The sequence below is a fragment of the Nannospalax galili genome, unplaced genomic scaffold (assembly GCF_000622305.1).
Source record: "Nannospalax galili isolate Female #2095 unplaced genomic scaffold, S.galili_v1.0 scaffold1250, whole genome shotgun sequence".
Classification (NCBI taxonomy): domain Eukaryota; kingdom Metazoa; phylum Chordata; class Mammalia; order Rodentia; family Spalacidae; genus Nannospalax; species Nannospalax galili.
The window spans coordinates 577115-596658 of record NW_008328704.1 but is presented as its reverse complement, the minus strand read 5'-3'; the positions used below and the strand labels follow the sequence as shown (position 1 = coordinate 596658).

At 54.0% G+C, this 19544-nt stretch overlaps 2 protein-coding genes across 3 annotated transcripts; both read left to right on the top strand.

Annotated features, from left to right (window-relative positions):
- The first annotated feature begins 4 nt into the window (after window positions 1-4).
- On the top strand, window positions 5-14796 carry Hgs (hepatocyte growth factor-regulated tyrosine kinase substrate). Of its 2 annotated transcripts, none has more exons than XM_008828517.3 (22): window positions 5-154; window positions 1362-1446; window positions 1968-2043; window positions 2470-2562; window positions 4039-4162; window positions 4938-4990; window positions 5834-5902; window positions 6608-6732; window positions 8711-8789; window positions 8871-8969; window positions 9115-9210; window positions 9929-9967; window positions 10049-10189; window positions 10277-10336; window positions 10737-10944; window positions 11276-11448; window positions 11522-11662; window positions 11738-11912; window positions 13307-13440; window positions 13535-13654; window positions 13804-13890; window positions 14197-14796. In XM_008828517.3, the coding sequence occupies exons 1-22, from the start codon at window positions 118-120 to the stop codon at window positions 14305-14307; spliced, it is 2325 nt and encodes a 774-aa protein (XP_008826739.1). In that variant the 5' UTR covers window positions 5-117; the 3' UTR covers window positions 14308-14796. The 2 variants fall into 2 exon arrangements, with proteins under 2 accessions (XP_008826739.1, XP_008826731.1); XM_008828509.3 differs by having other exon boundaries at window positions 10734-10944.
- A 693-nt stretch (window positions 14797-15489) lies between these two features.
- On the top strand, window positions 15490-18912 carry Mrpl12 (mitochondrial ribosomal protein L12). The gene is made up of 5 exons (XM_008828497.3): window positions 15490-15641; window positions 16146-16332; window positions 16569-16667; window positions 18270-18404; window positions 18524-18912. Exons 1-5 carry the CDS (start codon window positions 15568-15570, stop codon window positions 18638-18640), a joined length of 612 nt encoding a protein of 203 aa, XP_008826719.1. The 5' UTR covers window positions 15490-15567; the 3' UTR covers window positions 18641-18912.
- Window positions 18913-19544: the final 632 nt, after the last annotated feature.

Here is a 19544-nt window from a genome sequence, read left to right as displayed (position 1 = left end):
GCGGCTCGGGGCCGTGCGCGTGCGCGCCGTGGCCAAGCAAGGCGGAAGCGGAAGTTGGGGGGCGCGTCAGCTCTGTGAGTGGGAGCTCCCGCGGCGTCGGTCCGGTGTGGGGTCGCCATGGGACGAGGCAGCGGCACCTTCGAGCGTCTCCTAGGTAACGCGTCCGCCCGTCAGCTCGGCGTCAGCTGCCTCGCGCTCCCGCCGGACCCCGTCGGGCGTGTAGCAGGGCAGCGGGCGGGCCTCCCGGGAGCGCGGCGCGGTCCCCCGGCCTCGGGTGTGGCCGGCCGGGGGACGCGAGTCCCGGGCTCCGGGGAGGACTGCGCACGGAGGGTCCGCGATGGGCCTCGCCTCCTCGGCCCGACTACACCGGGTCGACCGGGCCAGAGTCCTGAGTCATGAAGTGTATGACTCCGATCTAGCCCTTTTGTGGGTGCTGTGACCCCAGTATCGGCCCGCAGGATGGAACCGAGAGTGCCTCCCTGATCCTTGAGAGTCCCCTGGGGGCTGCTTCCTGGGACCCCGGCCTGCCCCGGTGGTCCCTTTGGCTCTAGAAGTGCCAAGGGGTGTCTCCTTATTGGAGGTGCTAGCTGATCCTATCGGAGCCTCCCCGAGAGTGCAAATTATAGGAGGGAAAATAGGTTTAACGTGCATGTCCCACTCTCAGTAAAAATGTGCGGTGTCCAGGGTAGCAGGCGCCAGCGTGCTCATCTTTCTGAAGTAAGATTTTCAAAGGGGATCTTAAATGAGACATTTTCCAAGAGTACTTGGGATGCACAGCGTACCCCAGCCTTCTGGGGAGGTTGGCACTTATTTACAAATCCAGAAATTTGCTTTATCAGTACGAAGGTGGCATGCTTGGGAAGATGATGCAGGCAGAGTAGCTCCCTGGGACAGCCCTTTTTGTAGAAGGGAGGTGATGGATGTTGGAGATCGGTTTTCCCTCTTCCATTTAGAGAACTCAGTGTCCCACATCTCTCCTGGGCTTGCCCAGCTAAGATCTGAAGGAAGGGTTAAAACATCTAAATGATGGGACTCAGTAGTCAGGTGACCCCGTTGAGAAGCAGCAGAATCTGGCTGTTTGAGAGTGCCTAGCACGAGCTGTGACTTAGGGCTGCCACTTCCCTCTACTTCATCCTTAAAGGGGAGGCGGTATCATGAGGTTATGCGGGGAGTGTGTGAATTCACAGACCACATTTGGTATGACATCATCATGTGTAACAAGCAAGGGAGACATTGTACAGTTTTCACATTTGCTTCTTTTTTCCTGGTAGTCAACTGTCTAGAAAGGGAAGTTGCTGATCTGGGGGCCACTTAGGGAACACAACACAATGGGCCCCTTGAATGGCATCTCTCTCCCTTAGACAAAGCCACCAGCCAGCTTCTGCTGGAGACCGACTGGGAGTCAATTCTACAGATCTGCGACCTGATCCGTCAGGGGGACACACAGTAAGTGAGGAGGGCCTGGTCCAGCGAAGTGAGGGAAGCACCTTATCCAATGCTGCTGTCTTTTGGTGCCCACTCCTTCCAAGATTAAGTTGAGCACATGAGTTCCTTATGTAATAGACAGTTGCCTGATATCTTGGGACAAATAGAGCTGTGCAGCTTGGAGGAATCTGGTCTTGTTACTATTTCCTTGGAGGGCTGAAGGACCAGGATGGTGGTTAGAGGACTGGGGATGTAGCTTGGTTGGTAGAGTATTTGCCTAACATGCACAAAACCTTGGGTTCCATTCCAGCACTGTGTAACCAGATATGGTGGTGCTGCCTGTAATCCCAGTACTTGAGAGGAGGAGGCAGGAGAATCAGAAGTTAAAGGTCATCCCTAACTACACATTGAGTTTGAGGCCAACCTGGGCTATATGAGACCCTGTGTCAAAAAAAAGTGATTGGGGGACTTAAGTTACTGAGACCTTTTTCCTCTTTTTCTCTTCCTGCTATTACCAATGGGTTTTTTTTTTTTTCTTTCAGAGCAAAATATGCTGTGAATTCCATCAAGAAGAAAGTCAATGACAAGAACCCACATGTAGCTTTGTATGCTCTGGAGGTAACTAGATGTCCTGTTGCAGTGTCTTCTGGTCTCCAGCCTCAAGGATTCCTGTCATACAACAGTCAGGCAGCCTTTTCCACCTTTCTGGGCACCATAGTAACCAATCAGTCCCCTCTAGCATTGAATACAGTTGTGAACATTGGTTTTGAGCATGGGAACAGAAGAGGTAGCTGAATTACAAATTCTCTGGCTGTCATCCAGACATCGATCCCTGAGGGTTGACAGTCGTTCTTGATCACAAGACATTGTTATCAGGGGACTGCTGTCAGTCTCTGGACTGCTGCATGGGGTTTCTAACAGGTTGGGTGGGCTCAAAGACCTGTGAGAGACCTGCTTTCCATGGGGGTGGGTGGGTGTGTCCAGCAATAGGATAGGCCCTGCCCTGAGCATGAGCTTAAAGCTTTCCTTCCTTGGGGTCTGTAGGTTATGGAGTCCGTGGTGAAGAACTGTGGCCAGACAGTCCACGACGAGGTGGCCAATAAACAGACCATGGAAGAGCTGAAGGAGCTACTGAAGGTGGGTGTCCTACAGACCATGAGAGAAGATGGGTCGGGTGTCGCACCCTGCCCCTCTGGTGTTCATGGGGCACCTACAGCAGTAGGAGCAGTGGGTGTGGTGGAGGACGAGAGTCGGGGGTCCCTCTAGGGTAAGCCTAGCCTGGGCTTGGGAGAGACATCTCCAGGCTCAGGTGCTGTGCTTGCAGGATTAGGAAGACACCTCCTCTTGGGCTGAGGAAGGCTTCTGAAAAAGGGCATGGAGCTGTGTCTTGAAGGGTATTAGGTTACTTCCTCATGGGTAAAAATGGTTGTGGAAGTTGGTGTGTTTGTGTTTGTGAACAGAAGTATGGGGAAAGGACCTGGAGCAGCACGTCCAGGGGTGGGAGAGTTCTGAGGACTGGAGATACAGAAGTTGATGTTCAGGCATGTCTGGCAGAGTCAAGAGGGCAAGTGGTAGAACAAGGAGGGTAGAATTCACACCTTTCAACAGAGGATCCATTGGGGATTGTCCCCAGGGCCACCTAAAGGGATTGTGATGTAGGTGGTGATACAGAACAGGGTTAGTGTGGTAGACAAGGTGATGCTGTTCCCCTTTTCATGTGACCCTGGGTCAGGCTTTGGTTTCATAGGGGCTCTACCCTCAACCCATGCTGCCCAGCACCTGTCATAGACACTGAGCTGACAGCTGGGTTCTAATCTGGGCCCTAACTCAGACCTTGGCCACTTTCTTACATGATCCTAGCTGTAGAGGGCAAAGTGTTACAAGCCCACCCTGTTCTTGGACTGACACATTGTATTGTTTTGCTGCAGGCGCACCAGCCTGATTTGCTTTTCTGGTGGGAGGTAGGGGATGGGCCACTGTTGGACCAGGTCCTAAAGGGAAACACGTCCCAGTGTGAGAGCTGTTAAATCCCATGTCCTCCTCCATATAGGATATCATAGTTTCCCTAAGAGAATGCTAATGAGGCTGGGCTATGGCCCTCAGGACTTGGAGGTCTCTGGAGAAGTTTTCTGGGGCAGATACCTGCCTGCTTCTCTCAGACATGGCTAGAGGAAGATCTGGCTCTGTGGTGTCTATATCTTCAGCCCCCAGGCAATTCTTCATGGCCCAGCTTAGTGCCTCTAGAGGCCATTGGGAGCCCTAGGGTTTAGTAATGGCTGTGGACCCCCAGGGAATTGTATGGCTGATCAGGGTCCTGTGGGAAGAAGGAGGAGGCATGGTTGTAGGTCAGGAATGAGCAGCACTGTGGTTTCAGGGAGTCCCTGATTTCTTCTAGAATGAAGAAGAGTCTCCCTGAGCAAGTGCAGATACCCAGATAAGGAGGGTCACTTAGGGGCCTGAGAGTAGCTTGGTCCCTGGGCCCCACCCATGAACCTTCCCTAACCTTTCTACCAACTCTACTGAGGGAAATGGGTCTTGCCAGATGCCTCTCCTGATAAGACTTCAGATACCTCATGTCTCCAGCACCCCCTCCACCTCCTTCCTGCTCCACAGAGGCAAGTGGAAGTCAATGTCCGGAACAAGATCCTGTACCTGATCCAGGCCTGGGCACATGCCTTCCGGAACGAGCCCAAGTACAAGGTGGTCCAGGACACCTACCAGATCATGAAGGTAGAAGGTGAGTTGGGACAGCAGCCCAGGGTCCTGTCCCAAGCTGAGAACATGGCCACCAGGGGTCGTAAGGTTGCCTTGCTGGCAGTTAAGCTAGGTGCACCCAGTGAAGAGAGGTAAGGGAGGATGGGCTAACCCCATGCTCCCTTAGTGATTGGCAGTGGGAGTGAGGGCTGGGGAGTGGAGAGCTTCAGAGAGAGGTTGGGCTCTGACAGGTTCCTGCTTTTTGTACTTCCCATCCCATGGGGTGACAGCAGGCAGTGACTTGAGACAATAAATAAGGCACAGGGAGACACTTCAGAGTGATATGGTCCTTGGGTGCAGCGTAGGAGGAGTAGCTGGAGGAAGGCCTCCCAAGTCAGTACCCAGGGTCCTAGGACTTCTGAACACAAGAGGCGACCCCAGGACCTTGGCACCTTCTGCAGAGTATGGCAGTGCAGACCTGGGCCAGAGTCCTTTCCACCACTGGAGGAACAGAAGAGTGGTACATGCCAGAGGAGAGTCAGCCAGAATATGTTATTATGTGTGTGTGCCAGGAAGTCACTGGCAGGTTTTAGGCCAGGGCATGGAAGCTGAGGGTCTTTTCTTGGGGCTCCCTCTAGATGTAGTAGTCTTGAAGAGCTGATGGGGTTTAGACAAGGGGACAGAGGATTAGGGCTTGGGTCTCAGAGGACTCAGTGTCCTAGCCTAATCACAGTTTTGTCTGCTGAGGCAGATGTCAGGAGTTAGGAAGTAACTGACCAGGGAGTGACCCAGCACTGACTGAGGTCTTCTCTTCCCAGGACATGTCTTCCCAGAATTCAAGGAGAGTGATGCCATGTTTGCTGCTGAAAGAGTGAGTCCTGGGTGGGCCACTGCTGAGCAGTCGTAGAGTCACTTTTATGAGGGAGGAGGGAGGCCCTGGAATGCTTTCTTGTTTGGGGATTGGCAGATACAATATACTAAGGTGCATATGTTGGTTGGGTGTGGTGACGCACCCCTTTAATCCTAGCACTCCAGAGACATAGGCAGGAGGATCTCTGTGAGTTCAAGGCCAGCCTGGTCTACATAGTGACTCCAGGACAGCTGAGGCTATAGGGAGACCCTGTCTGAAAAAGAAAAAAAAACAAAAAAAGATCTGTATGTGTGCACATATATTTATATACGCACTTATGCATGTGTATACTCATACACATACGATAAGATGTATATATACAAGCAACTTAACCCTGGACCATGTGGTTTGGGCCACTTATTGGGGTGGGTGTGGCACAGCTGTTGCTGCCACATTGGGATCTCCTCCAGGATCCTTTCCTGTCTCAGAGATGATGATTTCTGACAATTCATGAATAGAAAATGCATCTGTGAGCCCAGCCTGATGGCTCATGCCTCTAATTCCCAGTATTCCAGAGGTTGAGGTGGGAGGGCTACCATGAACTCAAGACCAGCCAGAGCTACATAGTGAGACCCTGACTCAAAAGAAAGAAAGAAAATGTGAAGTCTGGAGATAATAGCTCAGTGTAGAGTTCTTGCCCTAGCACAAGGTCTAGGGTTCAATACCCAGCAATGGAAAAACAAGAAAGAAACAAAAAACCAGGCAAAACCGCAGGTGCTTCTTTGTCTGGGACATTTGGGATGACTGCCACCTCTGGAAGCTTGGGAGGGAGGGGCTATGTGACCATGACTCTGCTTCCTCTAGGCCCCCGACTGGGTGGATGCCGAGGAGTGCCACAGATGCAGAGTACAGTTTGGGGTGGTCACTCGCAAGGTGAGAGTCCCTGGGGAGTTGGGTGCTCTGTTCCATGCCCAGCCCCTACCGTGTTCACATACAGCCAGGCAGACCCAAGACCACTGCTCTCTTTGTCCAGTCCTGTCTTTCCTGTGACTTGGTGGTTTTGGTAAAAAAATCCAGCTCATAGCTGTGTGGTGCTTAGAGCAAGAACCGTGGTATTTGGGCTCTGTGATGATCAGTGCTCTCAGCTGGAATTGGCCTGATGATCTTGCCTTGGGTGGGGACCAGCTTCACCCTGTGGATCTGAATATCCTGAGCCTGGGCCAAGGTCTTAGGGCTCCTTTAATGTTTCTCCAGGGCTGAGTGGCCCATTTCTCAAGGTGGCTTGGCTTGTCTGGCTTCTGACTCCTGGAGCTGTCGTCTCACTTCCCACCTGACAGTTGTGGATGAGGGGTCTGCAGGGGCCCGAGCAGCCTCTTCAGGGTCCTTGTTTCATCAGAATCAGCATCATTTTTCTGTTCATATCTGTATTCAAGTCCTTCCTTTAAGTGGTGTCTGAAATCGAGGCTCCTGCAAATATGCTCACTTTCCCAGGGCCTTGTGTTCATTTAGGCCTCTGTTCTGCTTGTCCTTCCCCCCTCGCTGTGCCTAGTCACAGCACTGGCCAGGACAGTTCTGGCTGGTGGGCATGTCAGGGTAGTCCTAGCCACTTAACAGGTCCCGCCCTGCTCTGTCCGACAGCACCATTGCCGGGCATGCGGGCAGATCTTCTGTGGCAAGTGTTCCTCCAAGTACTCCACCATCCCCAAGTTTGGCATCGAGAAGGAGGTGCGCGTGTGTGAGCCCTGCTATGAACAGCTGAACAAGTGAGTGTAGACTCCATGAGGGCCTGGAAGCACACTGCCGGGGTAGGGGAAGGGGCAAACTCAGGCAGCAGTACCAGGCAGCTTGAGTCACAAACCCTAGGACAGGCCAGTAGGCAGGGTGACATGGCCTCACAGGAGCCTGTGTCTGCCTCAGCAGGCCAATCACTTGTTTTGGATTTTGTTCATTTTTTGAGACTGGGTCTCACTGTGTAGCCCAGGCTAGCCTGGACCTCAGTATTTTCTTGTCTTAATGTCTCAAGTGCTGGGATTACAGGCCTATGCCACCACACCCTGTAGTATATTTAGATTCAGAAATAAAGCTTACAAACTGGGCATGGTGGCACATACCTTTAATCCTAGTACTTGGGAGGCAGAGGCAGAGAATCTGAGTTGGAGGTCAACCTGGTGTACACAGCAAGTTTCAGGTCAGTCAGGGTTACATAGTGAGACCCTGTCCCAGAGTGCAACAGAACAAAAGCTACAGAAAGGTAAGCATAGTATATGTGAGTGTGAGTGTGTGTGTGCGAGAGTATGTATGTGAGTGTGTGTATATGAGTGTGAAGAGTGCGAGAGTGTGTGTATGCGAGTGTGTGTGCACAAGAGTGTGTGTGTATGTGTATGCGAGTGTGTGTGAGTGTGTGCGAGTATGTGTGAGTGTATGCGAGTGTGTGTGAGTGTATGTGCGTGTGTGTGTGGTGCGTGAAGAGTGTGTGCAAGAGTGCGAGAGAATGTGTGTGTGTGTGCGAGAGTGTGTGAGTGTATTTGTGTGCGAGTGTGTGTGTGTATGTGTATGTAAGAGAGTGTATGTTGTGTGCACACCCTTTGCCTGGCTCCTCAGTCGTGGCCATGTCTGAGCAGTCCTGTTTGCCCCCTCCCCGTCTGTATGCACCTGTGTCTGCATGTGTACATGTATGTTTGTGTGGTGGTGTAACTTCATTTATTTACTTATTTATTGGCCTTTTCGAGGCAGGGTCTCCCTGTAGCCCCAGCTGTCCTGGAACTCACTATGTAGACCAGGCTGGCCTTGAACTCACAGAGATCCACCTGGCTGTGCCGCCTGAGTGCTGGGGCTAAAGGTGTGCACTACCACACCTAGCTTTTTTTTTGGTCTTTTTGAGACAGGGTCGCCCTGTAGCCCCAGCTGTCCTGGAACTCACTATGTAGACCAGGCTGGCCTCGAACTCACAAAGATCTGCCTGCCTCTGCCTTCCAGGTGCTGGGATTACAGGCATGTGCCGCTGTTCCCAGCCATACCTAGCTTTGTATAGTGGGTTTCCTGTTGCCAGTCTGTCAGTCGCACTGATCATGTCATTACTCACTTATGCAGGACACCAATTTTGTTCAAAGAAGCTCTTTTGTCTCATGACTAATGGGAAGTGCCTTGAACCCAGGCGAGCCTTGCCCTCTTGACTGTGTACTTATGCTTTCCCTCTCCTGACTTTTCCAACTCTCAGTTCCTGTACATCAGCTGCTTGGCTTTCCCTCTTCCCTCAGTGTGTAGCTATGGTTTAGCTCTTTTGGAATATTGTGCTGTATAGCTGCAGCCCTCACCCCCACATGCTCTGGAGAAGTTTCTGATCCAGATCAAACTGCAGAAAAGCCCTCGCCTGCCCAGGCCATGCTGCCCTTTTGGCACTTTCTGAGGGTGAAGCCCATTGCTGGTCATGGAGGGCACAGTGGGCTGTGTCTGGCTGCTATAGAAAGGCCTTTGTGCAGCCCAGCCAGGAGAGTTTGGGGTCACCATTTCTAGGAGGGGGACTGGCTTAGGCAAGTGATCCACTCGTGCTCTGCAGCTGGCCGAGGCTGAGGCCCTCTGCTCCTCCCTGGAGTGGGGTCACAGTGCTTCATGTTCCTGTGAACAGTCACTGTCAGTCCGTGGAGATGGTGTGAGGGAACCCCTGGAAGGCTGATTGAGAACTTTGGTGGTGGCAGGGCTGGTGGCAGTGCATGGCCACCTGCAGTGTCTTCTCACCTGCAGGAAAGCTGAAGGAAAAGCTGCTTCTACCACTGAGCTGCCCCCAGAGTACCTGACCAGCCCCCTGTCACAGCAGTCTCAGGTACCATCCCTCCTTGGTCCCTAGAACACCTCTTTACCTCTTCCCTGAGGGTCCCCCTCACCCCATCCTGTCTGTCCTCAGCTGCCCCCAAAGCGGGATGAGACAGCCTTGCAGGAAGAGGAAGAGTTGCAGCTGGCTCTGGCCCTGTCACAGTCAGAGGCTGAGGAGAAGGAGAGGATGGTGAGCCATAGAACCCTTTGGATTTCCATGGAGGAGATTGTGGAGGGGCCTAGATACCTGGGGACAGCAGAGGTGTGTGGAGGCTCCACCTCTCAGCCTGTGCCACATGCTTCCCAAATGACACCTGTTCCTGGTTCTGCTTCAGAGACAGAAGTCAACATATACAGCGCACCCGAAGGCAGAGCCTGCGCCCTTGGCATCCTCTGCACCCCCCGCCAGCAGCCTATATTCCTCACCTGTGGTGAGTCCTCAGCTAGGCCAGCTTGTCTTTTCCATGGAATACCAAAAGGGTTCTCCTGGTTCAGGGCTCCATTGTGGGGGGACTGAGGACACTGAGAAAAGCTCCCGCCAGGGAGATGGTGTTTTGTTCATATTCCCATATAGCTTAGCTGTTATGGATCCACCTCACTTTAACCTCAGCCCTGCAAATAGGGGGTGAGGGTATGGCACATTTTGGACTTAGCCTCTAGGCTTTCTAGTGCTCTCTGGAGTGGCCAACCCAGATGGGCCCTCAAGCTACAAAACAGCCCTGGCACCTGCTGGCTGAGGAGACTCTCCTTCCTCCCCAAACTATCCACAGAGCCCATACCTGGACTTCTTGAGGATCAGACAGGGTGTCCACATAAAGTCCTGGCACCCATCCTGGAATTGTCAGTCAATACTGGCTAGGGGTGGCTACTTTAACAAAGTTACAGATTGTGGTGGATGCATGACAGTTTCATAACCCGAGGCCTCAAGATTGTGCTGCCTAAGAAGATTGTGTCTGCCTAAGAAGGAAAGCCCCTAACGCCTGCCATAGCGGCTTGTGAAGGGAAGGGCTGGCAGATGCTAGGGCATTGGCTAGCACCAGGATCTGCCATCATTTGATGCCATCTGGGTCCCTGCCTGAATGACTGTTTGGGGGCCACATCACTGTCTCCTTCACCCTGTGGCTCCTCAGACTCTGCTTGTCTCCCCAGAACTCGTCAGCTCCTCTGGCTGAGGACATCGACCCTGAGGTAAGGGACCCTGCGTGGGGTGCTATCCTTCCCTACTTCCCTAGCCCACCCATTGAATCCCCCCTCATTATTGCTGTGCAGCTTGCACGGTACCTCAACCGGAACTACTGGGAGAAGAAGCAGGAGGAGGCTCGGAAGAGCCCCACGCCGTCCGCACCTGTGCCCCTCACAGAGCCAGCTGCCCAGCCTGGGGAGGGGCATGCAGCCTCTGCAAACGTGGAGGTAAGAGCATCACTGTACTCTTGGCTCTCAGTCCATGGGCTGAGTACAGAGAAGGCTAAACACCCCTCATCCTTTGGTCTCTTCCAGGCTCCTCTCCCAGAGACAGACTCTCAGCCCATAACTTCCTCTGGCGGACCCTTTAGTGAGGTAAGCTGTGCCTCCTGTCCCATTGGGAGGACCCCAATATTCAGAGCATCTCAAACCCACCCTCAGGAGGTCCTCCCTGTCTTTCAAGCTGCCTAGCTGTCTGCCACAGTCAGACCCAAGCAGGGGTTTCCAGCCAGCTCTGTGCCAGTGGACACTGTCCTGATGGTTGAGAGCCTGGCCTTGGGCCTTGTTGCTTTGTGTGTAGACTTGGGATGCTGATAGTGCTCACTTGTCCAGCAAGTTGAGGATTAAATCAGTTATCCACACCAGACTTTTAAGCACAGTGGGCACCTCCTTCCTGCTAGCTTAGCATCTGTGCAAAGATGCTTCCTAGGCCCACCAGGCATAGTAGTCAGGGTGGCATGGTGGTGCTCAGCCACCCACCTTGTGTTTTCAGCAGTACCAGAATGGGGAGTCAGAGGAGAGCCACGAGCAGTTCCTGAAGGCCCTGCAGAATGCCGTCAGCACCTTCGTCAACCGCATGAAGAGCAACCATATGCGGGGCCGCAGCATCACCAATGACTCGGCTGTGCTCTCACTCTTCCAGTCCATCAACAGCATGCACCCACAGCTGCTTGAGCTGCTCAACCAGCTGGATGAGCGTAGGCGTAGGTGCCCATGTGCCTTCCAGTGGTCCCTCCAGAACGATGGAGGGCCTCAAGGACCTCAGCTCCCACAGGCAGTAGCTTTGTGAGCCCCATTTAGTGTTTGGCCTAGCTGATCCTGGGGCCCTGTGAGCCTAGGACTCTTGCATATTTCACTGACGCTGTGGGCTCCTCCAGAGTGTGTGCATGGGAGATGGTCCCGTTGGTGGGCCCCGCCCTGCTCTCCTACCCATAGCCCCAGTGCCAGCAGCCCTGCCCAAGGACAGCAGCCCACACCAACTAGGCTCCCAACCTATCCTAGAGAGCTCAGAGCTTCCCTGCCCTCTGCCCACAGTATATTATGAGGGGCTTCAGGACAAGCTGGCACAGATACGTGATGCGCGAGGGGCTCTGAGTGCCCTACGTGAGGAGCACCGAGAGAAGCTACGGCGGGCTGCTGAGGAGGCTGAGCGCCAGCGCCAGATCCAACTGGCTCAGAAGCTGGAGATCATGAGGCAGAAGAAACAGGTGTGGCACTTGGCCCAGTGTGGGGATAAGGGAGGCCCAGGCTGGCCTGACCACTGCCTGTCACCCCCTGCAGGAGTATCTGGAGGTGCAGAGGCAGCTGGCTATCCAGCGCCTACAGGAGCAGGAGAAGGAACGGCAGATGCGCCTGGAGCAGCACAAGCAGACTGTCCAGATGCGTGCCCAGATGCCTGCCTTCCCTTTGCCCTATGCGCAGGTATGTTCTGCGCACCCCACCCAACCCACCCCTCATGGTCAAGGACCCTTCTGACTATTGGTTCTTTCTCTCCAGCTCCAGGCTATGCCCACAGCTGGGGGTGTGCTCTACCAGCCCTCAGGCCCAACCAGCTTTCCTGGCACCTTCAGTCCAGCAGGCTCAGTAGAGGGTTCCCCGATGCATGGTGTGTACATGAGCCAGCCAGCCCCCGCCACTGGCCCCTACCCCAGCATGCCTGGCACCACAGCAGGTAATCTAGACAGCCAGGACCAGCCAAGATAACCCCAGACCACTGCTTCCTTCTTTAGGTTTTTAGTCAGTGACTATTTCCTACAATTATTTTTCCTGTCCACATGAGCATATGTGTGCTCATATACATACAACTTCTTTCCTGAACTCTTCTAGGGTGAGGGGCAGGTGATGGCCCTTGACCCACAAGGCATTTCCTAAAACCATGTGCAATAACCCACAGAAGCCAAAAGAGGGTGTTGGAACCCCTGGAACTAAAGTGACAGGTGGCTGTTAGCTGCCATGTGGGTGCTGGAAATTAAACCCTGGTCCTCTGGAATAGCAGCAACTGTTCTTAACTGCAGCGCCATCTCTCTAGCTTCCCATGGCCTGTCACCTTTTGGTCAGGTCAGCTTGGCTCTGTGTGCTTAACTTGTCCATTTTTCTGATTCTCTGGGATCCCCACTTCCTTTTTGTGGGGATGGCCATTAGAAGGCAAAGTCTTGGGGCTAGAGGTGTGGTGGTATGCATCTGTAATCCCAGCACTTGGGAGGCAGAGGCAGGAGGATCCTAATTGAAGACCTGCCTGGATTTCAGAGATCTGTCTTTTTTTTAAAAAGTCAAGGATTAGGTTCTTAGGGTGTGTCCAAAGTTTCTAAGTCACAGAGGACTTTGCAGAGGTGTGCGTGCATGGTGTGCAAGTACTCATACTTCTATAGGTCATCAAACTTAAGTTGACTACAGTGCCTTCTCATTCTGATAGCTTGGGGTACCCGTCATTGTCCTTGATGTGTTTGCTCATTTCTGTCACAGTGGCCTGGGTCACTGTAGGGAAAGGACTAGGACTGCGTGTCTTCACACTGTTGTTTGGCTTGTAGAGTCTAATGTTCAGGGCCTCAGGAGTCACTAGGATCAGCTCTCTCTAGCCCTTTCCTTTCACTATGGTTATCACTTACTGCAATACAGTTTGAAGGATGGGGATGTAGCTCAGGTAGAGCACCTGCCTAGCATGCCCAGAGCCCTGGGTTTTATCCCTACTACTGTTTAAAAAAAAGGTTGGAGGCTGGGCGTGGTGGTGCACGCCTTTAATCCCAGCACTCGGGAGGCAGAGACAGGCGGATCTCTGTGAGTTCAAGGCCAGCCTGGTCTCCATGGTGAATCCAGGACAGCTGGGGCTACAGGGAGACCGTGTCTCAAAAAGACAAAAAAAAAAAAAAAAAAAAAAAAAGGTTGGTTGGTTCATTTATTCTGATTTCATTTCAGGACCCGCCTGCCACCCCTTGTTAGCTTTATTTTCCTTTTTTGAAAATGTGAAAAACATACTTGGTTTAAAAATCACAAAAGGAGACCCTCAGGAAAGGCATGCCTCTTTCTGCTCTGTCACCCCTTACCTGAACCAGCTCTTTGTTGTTACAGATCCCAGCATGGTCAGTGCCTACATGTACCCAGCGGGTGCCCCTGGGACACAGGCAGCCCCCCAGGCCCAGGCAGGGCCCACTGCCAGCCCTGCCTACTCTTCCTACCAGCCCACTCCCACCCCAGGTTACCAGGTATGTGGGCAACAGAGCCCTGTGTGCTACCGGGTATAGTACCATCTGCACCCAGTCCCTACCTATTTCCTTACTGCTCCCCTTCCTTCTGTAGAATGTGGCTTCCCAGGCCCCACAGAGCCTCCCAGCCATCTCCCAGCCACCACAGTCCAGCACCATAGGCTACATGGGGAGCCAGCCAGTGTCCATGGGCTACCAGCCATACAACATGCAGGTAACTGCTGGGCATGAGAGGGGTAACACAGGGCAGGCCTTCCCCTTCTGGGCTCTCCTGGTGCTATGCTTGATTTCTTCAAGCCAGGAGGGTTCATGTCCATTCACTCACAGGACTACTCAGTGTTACGCCTCATCTTATTTCCGCAGAATCTCATTAGCACCCTCCCAGGCCAGGATGCGTCTCTGCCAGCCCAGCAGCCCTACATCGCAGGGCAGCAGCCCATGTACCAGCAGGTGAGTCATCCCAGGCCACTCCTCTGGCACTTGGGACTCTTCGGCTTCCTTGATTCCTTGCACTAGCTCACAGGAAGTGACAGATTTACACTCAGGTCCTTTCTCAGCAGACAGAATTAGGGTGTGCAAGTCAATGCAGGCACATACATCCATATATGTACATAGAAAAAAAACACAGATTTATGTGAACCTCATGAATTCCATCCAATTGGCAGTGTTGATAACTGGGCTAAAATGAAGTTTGTTGTAAACAAAAACCTTTATGTGTGAAAAGAGGGGTGCTCATTTGTCTGCCCTTCCCTGCAGATGGCACCCACCAGCGGCCCTCCCCAGCAGCAGCCTCCTGTGGCCCAGCCACCACCTGCACAGGGACCGCCAGCACAGGGCAGTGAAGCCCAGCTCATCTCATTCGACTGACCCCTAGTTGGGCACTCACCATCCAGAGTAACACTACGGTTCATCCAGAACCACCTCCGTGTCTAACTAGCCATTTCCTCTCGTCACTGCCCTGTAATGTCCCTTCTCTCTTGAGCAATGGGTGGGCCTTCACCCTCAGTGCTCTGCCCTATATCCTCAGCTGTCTGGTCTCTGTCACTGGTTTCCTGCTTTGGTTCTGACTATCTCTGACTTTCCCCAACGCTGAGCCTCAGGGAGGGAGGGGCCTTCTCTGGAGAGCGCCCAGCCCTGTGTTGGGGCCTGCCAGAGTCGGCTGCAGCAGGGATGCTTAGCCTGTTCCAGAGTTGATAGGAGCTAGCTGTGTGGTGTCTAGGCCTGGCCCTGGCACTTTGCAGGAACGCTTTGGCTCTTGCATAGCAAGGGTAGAGGCTTTAGGCATCTCTGTCCCTCCTGTTTCTCAGCTGTCATCTCTCCAGTGCAGAACAGTGATAATAAACGTATTTCAAAAGATGTTAAGTGTGTTTGGTGGGGCAGCAGGCCTGAAGGTACATCCTGACGGTGCCCTGCATCGGCCAGACCCGTAGGGAGCTGGGTGCATCTGTTTTGGAATTCGGGGGGCACAGGTTGGGAGCCTTGAGCTACTGGCGGTGGGGACGCTGCAGCGACCGTGTGGTGCCGGACGCAGCCTCGGGTAGGCGCAGAAGCAGCGTTCAGAGCAGGACCCCGTTTGGTGTCAACGATTGCCATACTGGCTCCAAACCCCCGAGTGACGCTTCACCTGGAGAACCCCTCAGCCTGACAGCTGGTGGGGCCACTCAAGCCGGGACCAGCTGCTTCACCTCCCCGCTCCCGCGCCGAGCCTGTGGCTGACCCCGGAAAGGTCCCCGTCCCCGCCCGCCACAGGGGCCTCCAAGGGCCGGCCCCAGGTCTAGGACAGTGGACCGGGCGCGTGGTTTTCGGGGAACCCGAGCCTCCGCTCTTGGAGGCGCAAGGGCTACGGCGCGGGTTCCGCGGACCCTCGGCGACCGGCTCTACCCCGCAGTCCCCGAGGCCGGAGGAAGAAGCACCTGGCGGCCCCAGGCTCCCGCCCCCATTGCGCCTGCGCGGCACTAGGCGCGTCATCCCGGGAGCCAATCCTGGCAGGCCAGGCGGCTGCTCACGCAGCGCGTCAGTTCGAGTGCCTGGAGGACCGGCGGCTAGAGCGGCCGGCCAGCTCGCCTGCTCTGGGCTAGAGCGCCGCTTCCGCAGGGAGCCGCGTGTGCCCTTCCCGCCTGCGGAGCGATGCTGCCGGCGGCCGCCTGCCGCCTCTGGGGGCCGCGGCTCGGGCTGCGGGGCGCCGCGCTCCGCCTCGCCAGGTACCAGTCCGGAGCGCTGGGGCCGGGTGGCGGGCCAGGGCAGAACCCGGGCGAGGGGCGGCGGTCGTGGCCCCCCCCTGCGCTGCCGGGCCGGCGGGGCGGGGAGAGGCGGCTGGGCCCCGGCGACCTTGGGCGGTCGGACCCCTCGGTCCCCAGCGTCCCCGCCGCGGAGACCCGCTGATGTGGGCGGCGGCGCAGCCCGGGGCGGCGCTCGGAAGCCCGGCTGCAGCAGAATGCACCCGCAGGCTGACGTTATTTCATTCAACCAGAAAGCCTGCCATTTCGGGTAGGATTACCAGCGTGGTTACCTGGGATCCTGGGCACTTGGAGGAATCTAGGGAAGCCTGGAAGCCTCCTTACCTAACATGGCTGATGGCTTCAGGCCCCACTGGTGGCCGACCTGAGCACATGGGCCACTAGTGTCTCCCACCACCACCACCTTCCGCCCCGAGTCCACATCCCGTGTTTCCCTCCGGTCTGATGACTGTTTGCATGGGGTTCTAGGCAGCAGGTGCCCAGTGTCTGTGTGGCGCGGCAGTTGAGAAGCAGCAGCCACCGGAGGGGTGAGGCGCTCGCCGGTGCACCCCTGGATAATGCTCCCAAGGAATATCCCCCCAAGATCCAGCAACTGGTTCAGGATATTGCCAGCCTCACGCTCCTGGAGATCTCAGACCTCAACGAGCTCCTGAAGGTATTGGGAGAGTTCTACACAGACCAGGGGTTAAGGTCCCTGTCTGCTGTTTATGTTTTCAGAGTTTGATAATTTGCCAATCCAGGGTCAGAGGTCCCTATCTTTTCTGGGTATATTTTGGGAGTTTGGTAAATTACTGAGTTTGTTTTCCTAGATGCCAGGACTAGCCAAGCCTGTCCCTCAGTTAGTGCATTAGAGGTGTGACAGCCAACCACTGAAATTTCTCTGTCCTGCAGAAAACTTTGAAGATCCAGGATGTCAGCCTCATGCCCATGGGTGGTGTGATGCCTGGTGCCATCCCTGGTGCAGGAGCAGCAGCTGCCACCACCCCCCAGGTGAGCCTAAGCCACAGAAAGAGGCATTTCTTTTTTATTTTTAGTCATTTTGGGGCAGGGTCTCCCTGTATCTCCAGCTGGCCTGGGAACTCACTGTGTAGACCAGGCTGGCCTTGAACTCACAAAGATCCACCTGCCTCTGCCTCCCCAGTGCTGGGATTAAAGGTGTGCGCACCCAGCCAGTTATTGGTCTGGAGAATATGTGGCACAGTTCTCTTGGTCCTGCCTTGTGGGTCTGTTTGGTTTCCCTGCAGACCTCTAGGAACTCCTCTGCCAAGGGTATTCAAGACCTTGTTTCTTTTTCTTTTATTTTTTTTAATTTTCATTGTAATGCTGTGGGTATACCCATGTGTCTGGAGGTCAGAAGAAAACTTTCAGGAGTTGGTGCTTTCCTTCCACAAAGTGTTCTGAGGATCAAACAGGCTTTTGCTTTTATCTTCTGAGCTCTCTTGTTGGTGGGTAGACCTGTTTCTTATAGAATAAAACAGGCAGTCATCTAAAGGGAAGAAACATTACGTCAAACAGTACAGTGTTACAAGTACTACTGAGGAAGGGAGAAGGGATTGAGAATGTCCTGCTAAAATGCTTGTCTAACATGCATCTGCCTGTCCTGTGGGAGGCCAGAAGGGGGTCTCAAGCCCCTGGTGGGCTGAGCTGAAGTTTGATGAGTGAGTCTTTCATCTGGGTCCTGCCGAAACTCCTTCACATTGGGGGGTGTGGGGGAGAATCGTCATAAAGTGATTTTAAAAGCTGATTAGATTCAAGCCAAACATTTGAAGCATGGGTAGGATTGCTGTAGGACTGTCTTGAGGTGGAGTGGTTTTGAGAAAGAACCAGGCGGCAGACCCAACCTAGAGCTGCCCAAGATTTAGGGCACAGAGCCCAGTGGCGCTGGATCTCTACATCAGATGGGGAGTACCATGGACATACCTGCCCCACTGTGGATTACTGACAAGAGTGGAGCTTTAAAACAGTTGTCATTATTGACACATAAACTTGTGTTGGCTGAGGACTGGGGTGGCCCTGTGATTGTCCTTAACCTTGTATTATCCACAAAGTTATTACTCTCCCTGCCTCATAAATTACAATAATTTGTTTGGTTGTTGCCTGTGCACCTGTGTTCACATGGAAGCCAGAGGCCCATCTACCTTACTTTGAGACACAGTCTCACTTGGCCTGGAGCTTGCAGGCAGATCTCTGTGAGATCAAGGCCAGCCTAGCTTACATAGTGTGACTGGGGCTGGAGCTACAGGGAGACCTTGCCTCAAAAAAAGGAAAGAGCACTGGGCGTGGTGGCGCACGCCTTTAATCCCAGCACTTGGGAGGCAGAGGCAGGCAGATCTTCGTGAGTTCAAGGCCAGCCTGGTCTACATAGTTCCAGGACAGCTGAGGCTACAGAAAGACCCTGTCCCAAAAAGACAAAAAAAGAAAAAGAGCTTTGGGTCTGATACACAGAATGTTCCCACTGGTTACAGGATGTCTTGTTTGGTGTAGCTTTGTGGAGAGTACAGCTGGGCCTCTCTTGCACCCTACCTGCATGTCCTGGTAGGCAGTCTCATTCTATCCTTCCTCACTTTGCCTCTTCATTTTCTGTTCCCTAAGGCAGCAGAAGAAGATATCCCCACAAAGAAAGAGCGGACACACTTCACTGTCCGACTGACAGAGGCAAATCCTGTGGACAAAGTGAAACTGATCAAGGAAATCAAGAACTATGTCCAGGGCATAAATCTTGTCCAGGTGGGACTCCTGCATCTGAGAGCCCTCTTCCCCATGATCCTGGGCAGTGGTCCTTTCTCGGGTGGGCTTGGTTGTGGCAACCCAAGCACCTAAGTTTCTGACTTCTCTGTCTCTGACAGGCCAAGAAGCTGGTGGAATCCCTGCCCCAGGAAATCAAAGCAAATGTCGCCAAAGCTGAGGCTGAAAAGATCAAAGCAGCCTTGGAAGCGGTCGGCGGCACCGTCGTTCTGGAGTGACCCCCCCTCAGCTCCGAGGACTTGTGGACTGGGGTCCCTGGGACCTGGGCAAAGGCCCGCTCACCCCTGCTTTGCTCCCAGGTGGTGTGTTGGGAGCAACAGCTACTGGCGCTAGTGACGGAGTCCTCCTGGGAGAGGCACAGGATGGACCTCCTGTGATGGGGGAGGGGCAGCCCCAGCTTGTGCAGAGCACTCACAGAATTGCCTTGGGAACTTTCCAAGTGAACACACCTCTCTGGTGGCTGCTGAGAAAATACACTGTTCAGGCTGGGCGTGTGCAGTGGTGTGTATGCCCAGGACTGGTGGTATACAGGGCTACTTGGGGTCGTGTGGATGGCCTGGGCCTTCCCCAGGCTGCTTTTGCCCCTGTGCCTCTTCCCTTTTGGAGATGTTTGAGGGTCAGCAGCCATTCACCACTTGCTTTTGTGCAGGGCCTGTCCTCTGGTACCCCACAGCAGGTTTCATCCACACACAGTATAGGGCCATGGGGGAGACACTCCGGGATTGGGATGGGAATGTCTGTGTTTAGGTACTGTGGTTTTAAAGTAACAGAGCCAGGCGTGGTGGCATACCCCTTTAATCCCAACACTCAGGAGATAGGCAGGTGAATTTCTGTAAGATTGAAGCCTCCCTGGTCTACATAGTGAGTTCCAGGCCAGCTGGGGCTACAGGGAGACCTTGTCTCAAAAAGATCAAAATAACAGTACAGTACTAGCCTAAGGAACCAAGACAATCTTGGGTCCAGCAGGGGGCAGCATAGCCCCCAGCTGGGGTGTGTGGGAGCTGTGCAGTTGTCCCTAGTGCCCATGGCAAGGGTGGTGTGGGAGGGGAAGAATATACTGAATCTTGTAAATTGGGATTCTGGGGGACTACAGGGTTGCTGAAGGGGTTTGGGAGGTGGCCT

Bases quoted from the DNA above. Each gene is read 5' to 3' on its own strand.
- Hgs (XM_008828509.3), top strand. From the start codon at position 118: ATGGGACGAGGCAGCGGCACCTTCGAGCGTCTCCTAG. The intron at 9,968-10,048 runs GTAAGGGACCCT...ATTGCTGTGCAG, and splicing joins CTGAGGACATCGACCCTGAG to CTTGCACGGTACCTCAACCG. The intron at 11,449-11,521 runs GTGTGGCACTTG...CACCCCCTGCAG, and splicing joins TCATGAGGCAGAAGAAACAG to GAGTATCTGGAGGTGCAGAG.
- Mrpl12 (XM_008828497.3), top strand. From the start codon at position 15,568: ATGCTGCCGGCGGCCGCCTGCCGCCTCTGGGGGCCGCGGCTCGGGCTG. The intron at 16,333-16,568 runs GTATTGGGAGAG...TCTGTCCTGCAG, and splicing joins ACCTCAACGAGCTCCTGAAG to AAAACTTTGAAGATCCAGGA. The intron at 16,668-18,269 runs GTGAGCCTAAGC...CTGTTCCCTAAG, and splicing joins CAGCTGCCACCACCCCCCAG to GCAGCAGAAGAAGATATCCC.